Source organism: Centruroides sculpturatus, unplaced genomic scaffold (assembly GCF_000671375.1).
Source record: "Centruroides sculpturatus isolate CEXI.00-Female unplaced genomic scaffold, Cexi_2.0 scaffold250, whole genome shotgun sequence".
In the NCBI taxonomy this organism is placed as follows: Eukaryota; Metazoa; Arthropoda; class Arachnida; order Scorpiones; family Buthidae; genus Centruroides; species Centruroides sculpturatus.
Genome location: NW_019384557.1, coordinates 393,290 through 406,809, shown reverse-complemented (window position 1 = coordinate 406,809; position 13,520 = coordinate 393,290). Strand labels below are relative to the sequence as shown.

Sequence of the window (13,520 nt, the reverse complement as noted above, 5' to 3'; positions counted from 1 at the left end):
TTTGGTCTTTAATAATCACATATCAAATTTAGGTAAGTATGCATTTCGGGTACAAGGACCCCTCATCAGCTTACAAACACATGGCAACAACGTAACAAATACAATACCAATAACCTGTCGGTACAACGGGGTAATCAACATATGCAGTGCACTGCATTTACAAATTATCAAAGTAACTTATACACTAAAACTAAATTATCAAGTATAAATCAGCATCCAATGACAATGTGGTATCACATATTATCTCCACCCGTAAATGTCTTAGTTTCTCCTACATTTTCCAAATTCTGGTAGACGGTTACATTATTAATAATAAATATTGTTAAGTATACTAAAAACACAAAAAGGGGGAAGGAAGCTAATAATGAACTTACTCTTATTAAAACCAATTGGTCTCCAGATTTTAACAAAAACAAAATACATCTGATCTATAAGCCTTTGTGAAATCAACTGCACTGTCACACTGCATTTTACAAAGTGATGTGACTATACTCCCTACATCTGTTCAGCATCTGTTTCAAGGTTAAGTGAAAATGATGTCAATCCACCCTTCATGTAGCTTCAGTCCCACGTTGTTATTAATTCTGATGTCTTCCTGTATTTTCAGAATTTCTAGGTGTTCCTGTAGTCTTCTTTTTAGTTGATTGTTTTCTGTCATAATACACTTGATGCTATCTTTTAAAATTTCACAACCTTCAGTGTTGCAATGTTGTGCCACTGATGATGATATCAAATTATTTTTAATGGCATATATAGGTTCTTTAATCCTTGTCTTTAATTTTCTTCCAGTTTCCCCTATGTATTTTTTTTTATGTGAACAACTGCAATCTAATAAATAAACTACGTTATCTTTTTCTAAATCATTATGTTCATTATTTTCATGTTTACTGTCAATCAATTTTGCTATGGTTCTTGTGTGGTTTGGTACTAAAATAATATCTAATCTTTTTAATTCGTTTTTTAATTTTTCAAAAACACCAAAAACATATTCTATTTTTAGATACACAGTATTAACAGCTATTGATTGTCTATTTAACGTAATGTTTTTTCTTTTGTCTTTACTTGTTTCCAACCACTTAAACAATAATGTTCTAGGGTAATTATTTAGGCTAAACATTCTTATTATATTTTGTATTTCCATTTCTTGATCAGTTTGCAAGGTTGTTCTTTTTTTAATTTTGTGATATACATCTGAAAAGTGTTCTTTTTTTATATATAAAGGTATATTAGATTTGAAGTATTTAACTTTACCGGTAGCACAGTCTTTAACATACTTTTTAAATAATAATTTACCATTTAATCTAACAATAGTAAGTTCTAAGTAATTCAGTCTATTATCTACTTCTTTTTCACATTGGAATTGAACATTTTTATTTATTAAATTAATTTCACAAACAAAAGAGTCAATATCTAGTATACTTTTGTCGTAGACGATGAAACAGTCATCTACATATCTGTGATAACTTATTATGCCTCGGGTTTTGTTGATTTCTTTATCAATTGTGATCATACACAACCCTGCCAATCTAGGACCTATGCAGGATCCCATTGGAATACCTTCCGATTGGCGGTAATATTTACCTTGAAATTCAAAAAAGTTATTATTTAACACTAATTTAACTAATTGGTTAACCCAATCTGGGCTCTTCACATAGGACAGTGAATTTAAAATTAATTCTAAGTTTATTGAGGGATACATATTGGTAACATCTAGTGATGCCATTCTATAGTTTTCCTTCATAACAATAGCTTTCATGTTTTTTAAGAATTGGTCTGTGTTTGTGATACTATACTCAGAGACGGGTAATTTATTTAACTCTTTTTTTATCACTATTTCATGGTTATATAGCACACATTTTTGAATATCTATCAAAGAACGATAAGTAACAGGATTTTTGTGTGTTTTTACTCTAAAACTTATTTTCGGAATTCTATTGCCAAAACATTTAATATTTTTAGTAGTGTTATTATCTATGTAATTAAGTTTTGAAAAATTGTTTATAAGCTTTATAACTTGTTTTTTTAAATTATACACAGGGTTATCAACAAGTAATGTATAATTTCTATTCTTAAGATATCTGATATTATATTATTATAATTATGTTTGGTCAAGACAATAGTTTGTTTTGCTTTATCAGCCTTTGTTAGTATTAGATTATTATTTTCTAAAAATTCTTTAGCTTTATTTATTCTATTTTTAAATTTTATAATTTTATTTTTCTCTTTTTTGTTTATCCTATAAATTTTTCACTAAAGATTGGATATTATTTCTAATAGATTGAACTTCTTCTTGGTGTTCATGATTAATTAAACCTGCTTCTAAATCTACTACAATTTTCCTTTTATTTAAAGGGGTGGGTCCATTAAAATCTAATCCCAATATCAAAGTGTCTTTTATATCAGGTGGAATCTCTACATCACTATGATTAAGTAATAATTTGTTTTTCCACTATTCTTTATTTGAAATTAAAGGGTATCCTAACTTATTTTCTAGTTTTTTAATTTTCTTATTTAAATATTCTTTACAATTCTCATCAGGTTTCCCTATGTCATTTAGATTGCCTCCTAATTTTTTGAATTTCCTTTTTAGTTTCTTAATTTTATATTTTTTAGACTTAATCAAGGATTTTGATATAAACTTTTCTATGATATTAACATCATGTTTTTGGATACAGTTACTGATACTATGAGGTATTTCCAACTTGTATACACCAAAATATACCGTTGAAAACTTTGCAAATACAGTAATACCCCGACTTACGCGAACCCGGAGTTATGCGATTTTCAAATCTCCTCGATTCGTCTTTTGTTTGAGCACCACGCAACTCTTGATTACTCACTCCCCCCACACTATTGTTCGGCTTACATGTTCAGACGTGTCGCGCGGAATCGACATATAGCTACAATTAATTTTGTGTTATTTATTTCTGTGTTCGTTATATCTACGGAGACTTGAGAGACTCTACTATGTCATCTAAACGAAGTAGAACTGATTCTTCTGCATCAAACAAGAAAAGAAAAACTTTATCTTTGGAATGTAAAGTTAACATTGGCTACGTTCGTAAAGTTGAACGAGTTAAACGAGAATGACTTCATCGTTATTCTTATTTCGTTAGACTTTTCGAACGATTTGTTACTAACACGTTTAATTCATTTGAATATTTAAATAAGAAAATTAAAAAACTAGAAAATAAGTTAGGATACCCTTTAATTTCAAATAAAGAATAGTGGAAAAACAAATTATTACTTAATCATAGTGATGTAGAGATTCCACCTGATATAAAAGACACTTTGATATTGGGATTAGATTTTAATGGACCCACCCCTTTAAATAAAAGGAAAATTGTAGTAGATTTAGAAGCAGGTTTAATTAATCATGAACACCAAGAAGAAGTTCAATCTATTAGAAATAATATCCAATCTTTAGTGAAAAATTTATAGGATAAACAAAAAAGAGAAAAATAAAATTATAAAATTTAAAAATAGAATAAATAAAGCTAAAGAATTTTTAGAAAATAATAATCTAATACTAACAAAGGCTGATAAAGCAAAACAAACTATTGTCTTGACCAAACATAATTATAATAATATAATATCAGATATCTTAAGAATAGAAATTATACATTACTTGCTGACAACCCTGTGAATAATTTAAAAAAAAACAAGTTGTAAAGCTTATAAACAATTTTTCAAAACTTAATTACATAGATAATAACACTACAACAAATACAAAATCAATAACCTGTCAATAAACCTGTCAATAATAACTTTAACCAATAACCTGTCAATAATAATCTAATACTAACAAAGGCTGATAAAGCAAAACAAACTATTGTCTTGACCAAACATAATTATAATAATATAATATCAGATATCTTAAGAATAGAAATTATACATTACTTGTTGATAACCCTGTGTATAATTTAAAAAAACAAGTTATAAAGCTTATAAACAATTTTTCAAAACTTAATTACATAGATAATAACACTACTAAAAATATTAAATGTTTTGGCAATAGAATTCCGAAAATAAGTTTTAGAGTAAAAACACACAAAAATCCTGTTACTTATCGTTCTTTGATAGATATTCAAAAATGTGTGCTATATAACCATGAAATAGTGATAAAAAAAGAGTTAAATAAATTACCCGTCTCTGAGTATAGTATCACAAACACAGACCAATTCTTAAAAAACATGAAAGCTATTGTTATGAAGGAAAACTATAGAATGGCATCACTAGATGTTACCAATATGTATCCCTCAATAAACTTAGAATTAATTTTAAATTCACTGTCCTATGTGAAGAGCCCAGATTGGGTTAACCAATTAGTTAAATTAGTGTTAAATAATAACTTTTTTGAATTTCAAGGTAAATATTACCGCCAATCGGAAGGTATTCCAATGGGATCCTGCATAGGTCCTAGATTGGCAGGGTTGTGTATGATCACAATTGATAAAGAAATCAACAAAACCCGAGGCATAATAAGTTATCACAGATATGTAGATGACTGTTTCATCGTCTACGACAAAAGTATACTAGATATTGACTCTTTTGTTTGTGAAATTAATTTAATAAATAAAAATGTTCAATTCCAATGTGAAAAAGAAGTAGATAATAGACTGAATTACTTAGAACTTACTATTGTTAGATTAAATGGTAAATTATTATTTAAAAAGTATGTTAAAGACTGTGCTACCGGTAAAGTTAAATACTTCAAATCTAATATACCTTTATATATAAAAAAAGAACACTTTTCAGATGTATATCACAAAATTAAAAAAAGAACAACCTTGCAAACTGATCAAGAAATGGAAATACAAAATATAATAAGAATGTTTAGCCTAAATAATTACCCTAGAACATTATTGTTTAAGTGGTTGGAAACAAGTAAAGACAAAAGAAAAAACATTACGTTAAATAGACAATCAATAGCTGTTAATACTGTGTATCTAAAAATAGAATATGTTTTTGGTGTTTTTGAAAAATTAAAAAACGAATTAAAAAGATTAGATATTATTTTAGTACCAAACCACACAAGAACCATAGCAAAATTGATTGACAGTAAACATGAAAATAATGAACATAATGATTTAGAAAAAGATAACGTAGTTTATTTATTAGATTGCAGTTGTTCACATAAAAAAAAATACATAGGGGAAACTGGAAGAAAATTAAAGACAAGGATTAAAGAACCTATATATGCCATTAAAAATAATTTGATATCATCATCAGTGGCACAACATTGCAACACTGAAGGTTGTGAAATTTTAAAAGATAGCATCAAGTGTAGTATGACAGAAAACAATCAACTAAAAAGAAGACTACAGGAACACCTAGAAATTCTGAAAATACAAGAAGACATCAGAATTAATAACAACGTGGGACTGAAGCTACATGAAGGGTGGATTGACATCATTTTCACTTAACCTTGAAACAGATGCTGAACAGATGTAGGGAGTATAGTCACATCACTTTGTAAAATGCAGTGTGACAGTGCAGTTGATTTCACAAAGGCTTATAGATCAGATGTATTTTGTTTTTGTTAAAATCTGGAGACCAATTGGTTTTAATAAGAGTAAGTTCATTATTAGCTTCCTTCCCCCTTTTTGTGTTTTTAGTATACTTAACAATATTTATTATTAATAATGTAACCGTCTACCAGAATTTGGAAAATGTGGGAGAAACTAAGACATTTACTGGTCTCAGATAATATGTTATACCACATTGTCATTGTATTCTAATTTATACTTGATATTTAGTTTTAATGTATGGGTTACATTGAGAAATTGTAAATGCAGTGCACTGCATATGTTGGTTATCCTATTGTATTGGCAGGTTATTGGTGTTGTATTTGTTATGTTGTTACCACGTGTTTGTAATCTGATGAGGGGTCCTTCATCAGCTTACTTATCAAGCCGAAATGCATACTTACCTAAATTTGAAATGTGATTATTAAAGACCAACCCTTTTTTTTATAAAAGTTCTGGTCCTTCTTTCAGTTGGCCTTGGTGTGATAAGCCCTGCAAATTGTTATACCCTATTTATTAGGATGTCTAACTCTGTCTAATTGTTTGTTCTTGTTCAAAAGTTCAAATAATTTAACAGAAATTACCAGATGCCTTTGGTGCTACTCCATTTTCTACTTTTAACAGATTAATGGGCTGATTTATGGCTGGTGATGATTTCATAGTCAGCTTCTCCAAAGACTTTCTCACATTTTCCAATTTGTTAGATTTGGCATGTTGACTGCTTATTGAAACTGAAGGAAAGACAAATAGGTTGGGAAATGCTTCATTTTCAACTTTATCCAATGCCTGATATTTTTTTCTTTGTTTTTCCCTATTTCTTTCTTTGGAACGTGGTAGTTTCAAATGTGGAAATGATCTTAATTTGGGTGGTGTCTTGGAGTAGTCTGTAATGAGTGATGACGTTTCTTTGGAATTATCTTTGGACTTAATTTTGCTTTTGTCTTTGTTATTTCCATTTTTAGTAAAATTAAGTAAGGAAAATAATGATTTTTTTGCACCATTTTTGCCTCTTTCATCTACATCTCCAGGACTGAATAATTTCTGCTTATATTTAATTTTTTTTGTTTCATTCAGAGAATTATCTAGTATTTCTGGACTAGTTTCTGAAGAATTTTGCAAAACTGGAGGAGACTTTTGCATTTCATACGTTTTAGTAACATATTCTGGTGAAAGTTTAATATCAATTTCATCAATAGAAAGGGAAGACTCTAAGTAATTAGCTGCATCTGTTCTTGATGTCGATGATGCAGTGGTTGTATTTTTATCTGATGATACTGTATCAACTGATGGACTTAAAATATCATCACATACTATTGAACTACTGTTAGTTTGTGAAGGATTGCTGCCAGTTCCTTCTTCTGATGAAGACATTGGACTAATTTTTAAGTTAGTGATTCCATTGTCCTTTGAATTAACAACAGACAAAGATTTAAGAGTATCACCTTCAGTATGGAATGATATAGTTGGTTCATGTTGAGTTTCTTCAAAATAATCATCTTCTCCATCATCATCATCACTATCAAGAATATTATCCTGTAATAATTCTTCATATTGAAAAGAATTAATTGAAGGAGGGTGCTTATGATATCGTTTTCTATAATTATATGGACTTAAACCAAGTTCTTCATCACTTTTTAATCTGGCACGTTCTCTTGCTTCCTTCCTTGCTTTCTCTAAATCTGCTGTGCATTGTTCACGAATACCTTTAGATGTATCAACTGGCGTAAAAAATTCAGGTGGTGTAGCAGATCTAATTGAAGCTATATCAGAATTCTCCTTATCATCAGCAAATGGTACCCCTTCAATATCTTCATGAATACTTTTCCTAAATCTCTTTTGAAGTGTTGATTTATTTTGGTCCTTTACTCTGGAATGTACAGCCTGTACAGATTCAGCTGTATAATTTGGTATCCTCCAATTCTGTTTATTTTTCCCACTATCTTGTTTTTGTTGGTCTGAATTAGTTACTGTAATCAAATCTTCAGAATCATTTTTTAAATTGTTAATTGGTGTGGAACTTGCAAATCTTACCATAACAGGTGTTACAGATTTATCATTTTCAATAACTAAATTATCACTAGATTTACTTTCAGATGAAAAATAATTTTCATTAGAATTTCTATTTTTCAACATTTTATCATCTTCTAAAGAAGTTTCAGATAAATTACATTTTTGATTAATATTCAGTTTTTCCAAACTTCTTGTAACAGATGGAAAGTCTAATTTTTGTAAATTAATATTTAAAGATTTTAAATATATAGAATCTCCAACAAAACTTTTAGGACGAATTTTTTCTGCAAAGCTTCCACTATACCCATGAAATTTTCCAAACTTTTCTGTAGAATTTGATAATATTTTTTCTTTATCAATTATTTTACTCTGTTCAGTTTCTTTAAAGTTTGTTGGTGCAATGTTGGGTTCAATATTTTGTAACTTTTCTTCCGTAGTTTGTACTTCATTTATTACTGTAGATGAATTATAATCTTGATTGTAATCATCATCTGCATTGCTTGTGTTATCAACACATTGTATTACATCTGCTCTATAAACACCCTGAATCTGAGATAAATTATCTGAGCCAGCTTCTTCTAAACTATTAACATACCATGGTAAAGGTAAATCACTGTTATCACTATCCCAAGAGTAAATATCTTCACTATCATTTTTTCTTTTTGTCTTATCTCTAAGAGTTATAAAAGATGGATTATAATTAAAATCAACATTTGAATTTTCTTCTGGAATTCTATTATCTGTTATAATATCTGTGACTTCTTTCATTTGTTTTTCTTCTGGACTTATTTCACTATCATCTGATGACACAAGTTTTACAAAATCAGGTGTTCCTACTTTTACAACTTGCTCACTATGTGAATATAAATCAGAACTATAACTTTCACTACTGATTGTTCTATTACTGGTACTGCTATCTGATGGAGTATTCATAATCTCAAGAGTTAAATTATTGAGATCATTTTCATTCTGTAATGGTAATGTTAATGGGGATAATAGTGGAATTTGTTCTGAATCAGATTCATTAGTTTTAATTTTTTCAGAAGGCACTTTTTTCAATTCATTTGTATCTGTAGGCTTTTCATTTTCATCTATTTTATATCTATCAGAATTTATGGTTTGAACTGGAATATTTAAAGGTAATACGAATTCTGAACTCATTTTTTCTGAAATTATATTTTTGTTTTCACTTGGTACAACTGTTTGAATATATTTGGATGTATTCAAAATATCTTTTGCCTCACTTACTATGTTTTCAACTATTTCTAATGCTATTTCTTTCAAATTTAGATCTTCTTGTGATAGTGATTTTTCTATTTCTTTAACTTCTTTTTCAAAATGATAAAGTTCTGAATCTGGAGGATTTGCAACTTCAGATGATTGTACAGATGTTTTGACTAGAGTTTCGAATGTTTCGACTAGATTATCAGACATGATTATTTTATCTTTACAAGGAGATTCTCTGTGAGAAGAACGATCTGTACTAGATGGTGATGATAGTATTTGTTCCGCATCTCCTATATTTACTATAAGAGATGCATCTTCATCAGATATTAATACAGATTCTTGATTTGTTTGATTGGATAATGTGTTTATATTATCTTTTGCTATTATATTGCTGTAATTATCATCTTTAACAGTAGTAATATTTTCCTCAATAGCTACCTCTCCCCATACTAATTCACTCTCTTCTTGAGGTGGAGATTCTTCAATGACAATTGTTGGAATCTGTTGTGGAGGTGCTGGTTTATTTAGTTCTGAATCAGAATCTGATTCAGTTTCTGTGTCAGTACCTTCTTTTGATAAATCTGTATCAGTAATGTCACTTGTATCAACTTCTGTAGAAGAATCTGTATAATTTAAAGGTATAAAAGATCATTTTTTATGTACTTTTATGTAATTTTAAAATGCAAATTAATTCATACTTTAAACAACCTATAGATAAATTTAATAAAGTGTAATTTTAGTTATTAAAATTATGAAATTTTTCTTCAAATTACTTCTATAAGATCTATATATTCTGTTTCTTTTGAAATTAAATTTCAATAAATATTAATATTGAACACACTACATACGAGACATAAGATTTATAATTATTATCATCAATAAATATACAGGTATACCTCACCTTACACCGGTAATTGGTTCCAGGAGAGGTGACTTAAGTCGAAAAACGACATAAGTCAAATTTACTTGTCACTAGGCTAAACCACAAATAACCATTTCCAGTTCTGTATTTTATTTATAAATGCATTTTTAATAATATATGGTTAATAAGAATCTATTTTAAGCTTACAAACAAATAAATTTTAGTTTTTAATATAGTACAGAAAAAAGCAATCTAAACTTACGAATACGTGTACAGTACGTACAGTACATACTTATAAATGTACTGTACATGTTTACAATTTGGCGATGTTTACAGTACATCGTGGACTCTATTTGTAAATGTGGTTTGCTCTAAGACATTATAAAACAAGATGATTTTGTAAGGTTAAATAACAAATACAGTTATTAAAATTATCTTGCGACAGTAGAAAATAAACTAATTTATATTAAATTTACCAATATCAAGTGGNAGTTCTGTATTTTATTTATAAATGCATTTTTAATAATATATGGTTAATAAGAATCTATTTTAAGCTTACAAACAAATAAATTTTAGTTTTTAATATAGTACAGAAAAAAGCAATCTAAACTTACGAATACGTGTACAGTACGTAAATACTTGTAAATATACATGTTTACAATTTGGCAATGTTTACAGTACATCGTGGACTCTTTATTTGTGAATGTGGTTTGCTCTAAGACATTATAAAACAAGATGATTTTGTAAGGTTAAATAACAAATACAGTTATTAAAATTATTTTGCAATAGTAAAAAATAAACTAATTTATGTTAAATTTACCAATATCAAGTGGCGCTGACAACAACGCCAAACAGTAGATATTGGAAATACCATGGAAAATGCCAATGTTGAGCTCTTAAAGACCGCTAAATAAGACAACAACACAGAGTCACAGATGTTTTCATATTTCATTCTCTACGATTTATGATGATTATATTAACATTTACCGTAAATATATGTATTTTAATATGATTTTATGTGCTTTTAACACTTTTCTGGTGATATTATGACTTCAATATTTGTGGTGGACAGATGTAAAGTTGAATAAAATGACTTAAGCCTGACTTTTATTTTTCCATATATTTTTTTGTTTTGACAAACAATGAATAATCGAGAACGATGTAACTTGAGGTATACCTGTATATTGTAAAAGGAAACATATCTATTAATATACAAAACCAATAAATAAATTTCAGTTTGATCATATAGATCAAAATTTGTTTAATTAAAATTAAGATTGAGCAATACATTCTACTAAATTAAAATTAATATAGTAGAATGTCCAATTCTATGATCTGCTTGGTTCCTAGAATTTCAACCAATTATAAATCAAACTGATTTCTCATAGACTCAATATCACAAATTGAAGTTTTGTTCCTAAATATATAGTTTGACAGTACATTCTCCTGAATCACCCTGTTTAGCTTACTTATGAAATTTATTTCAAAGATCATTTTGAGCAAAAAATGTCCTATAAATTTGGGCCTTTTTCTCAATAGTTATAGAGTAATTCACTGTGAATAGTATGTAAACTTGGCTAATTTGAAAGTTGAAAATAAAATGCATTTTTCTATAATAAACTGTTGTAAATAACAACATGCAAAATGAATTTGTAACAATGTTTATTTTTAATAAATATTTAAAAACTGAGTTTATAAGATATTTTCAAAATCATCTTTGTTCATCACACTTGGCTGCATTTATGAACTGCATGCACTATTCTGCTTAGCTCCAGTTGTCTATCTTTGATTTACATAGTAACATGCATAATATGCACAAGTAGCTTCTCACATGTTTATGTATTTGAAGGTCTGATGCACAGTATCCTTCAACTACTCCCACATGTAATAATCTAATATGGATAGATCTAGCACTGTTCAATGAATTATTCCATAACTATTCAGAACAAGACCCAAGTTTATAGGACATATTTTACTCAAAATGTCCTCTGTAATAAGCTCTGTAAGTGATGGTACATCCACTTGAATCACTCTATATATTATTGTGGTGAGATGGAAAGAAAAATGCTTTCCATAAGTCATAATATAAAATTTACATCAGTTGAAAAGAGGGGGTTGTAAAACAAGGATTTACTGCATTAATAAAGAAAACCATATAAGTTTTTATTGTGATATAATAAACAATTAAAATATAATATAAATACCTTCTGTTTGGCCTTTCCAATTTTTCAAATCAATAACTGGTACTTGAACAACAACTTCTTTGGATTCAATAGGTGTCTCAGCTTCCCTGTCATCATCTATAAATAAATTCAATGAAATTTTAAGAATACTTTTAAACTGGTATTTTTACTAAGAAATATTTCTTATATAAAATTCTAATTTATGAATTATCTATTCTATTTTTTGATTTTAATAAAATAAATTTTTTTTAGACAGTGAAATGACAATTTTATAATCATTTTAATATAAAATTTATAATTTTACCTTCTGCACTGTCATCAAAACTATATTCTTCATCACTATCAATATCCTCACTTGTGTCATCACTTCCAATTTCTGTTTCTGAACCTTCGGATGGTGATGAAGATGATGATGATGATGATGATTTACTTTTGTCTAAAAATCCACCTTCTTGAGAATAGCGTTGTTGCCAAGTTTCAGCTAATCGTCTAGTCTCATCAGCAGTCATGGAACGTTCTAGTTCTTCAGCAAATGCTTCCTCTTCAGATTCTGTGTCAGTACTGTTATAAACAATATTAAAAAAAAAAACATTTTTTAATCTATTTTTTTGTATAAAGTTTAAACTACAGTAGAACGTCGTTTATCCGAAACGTCGGTTATCCGAAGGAATTCCAGTCAACAAATTTAAATTTTCGCCAGTGCTGTGGCGCTGTAATCTTTGGCTATGTCTTGGGCTACTCAAATATTTTACGTTTTTGATACTAAATTAACTTCTGAAGTATAATTTTTTTATTGTTTTTATATTTTTCAATATATTTATTTTGTTTGTACAAAATAAAAAAATAATTTTTAACGATACAATAGTCTTCGTTAGGCTTAACATCGACGAAAATTCAACGCGAAGCGACACGCAACAGAGAAAAATTTCAACACGGGATAAATTAATATTTTTTTTCGTACATAATTGGTTATCCGAAAAATAAGTTATCCGAACAACCCCAGTCCCCAATTGATTCAGATAAACGATGCTCTACCGTACTTTTATTAATTTTTTTACATAGTCCTTAATTTTAAATGAAATAAAAAAATAGTAGCAATTAATATTTTACAGTATTACCTCAAATCTGAAAATTCATCATCGCTTGTTTCTAATTCATGACCAACTCCAAGATTTTTTTGTGTAAGTTCTTCTTCTTCCAATTCACTTGTTAAAAGTTCCTCTTCTGATAGTTCAATTAAACTATTTTCATATTCAACACGTTCAGGTGTTTGATCTCTTAAAGATACACTTACAACAGGTGGAGGAAGGAGAGATGGTGAAGGAGTTTCTTCTATACTTATTTCTGGTTTATGATTTTCTGTAGTATCAATTTCATCAGCATTTTCTTCTTTGGCAGGCTTTTCAGGAGATGGAACAGTTTTTGCAAGAGCATTAGCAGCAATTGTAGAAAAGATTTCTTTTGCATCAGGTCCACCTGATAAAAATGCTTGTTTTCTTTTCATCATTTCTTGCCATCTGCTATCTGGTTTTTGCATTCTAAAATGTGGTTTGCAATAAAATTTTCCTAAAAGAACAAAATATAAAATATATGAAATCTAATAATAGAAATACAAAAAAGAAAAGATAGTGAATTATAAATTACCGAGTAAAACTTCGAGAGATGCACTAATTCAAATTTTATTTAAAACTAAAATTAAACATTGTGAGA

General features: G+C 28.4%; 1 protein-coding gene across 1 annotated transcript in view; it reads right to left on the bottom strand.

Moving 5' to 3' along the window:
* Positions 1–6,083: 6,083 nt before the first annotated feature.
* The window catches only part of LOC111623901, a 79,684-nt gene continuing 72,247 nt past the window's right edge, over positions 6,084–13,520 (bottom strand). Inside the window, exons 17-20 of the mRNA XM_023366634.1 lie at positions 12,929–13,376; positions 12,115–12,371; positions 11,832–11,927; positions 6,084–9,388 (exon numbers count right to left, since the gene is read on the bottom strand). Of these exons, the coding sequence (XP_023222402.1) occupies positions 6,099–9,388; positions 11,832–11,927; positions 12,115–12,371; positions 12,929–13,376 (4,091 nt within the window). The 3' untranslated portion in view covers positions 6,084–6,098. The remainder of the gene's footprint in view (positions 9,389–11,831; positions 11,928–12,114; positions 12,372–12,928; positions 13,377–13,520) is intronic.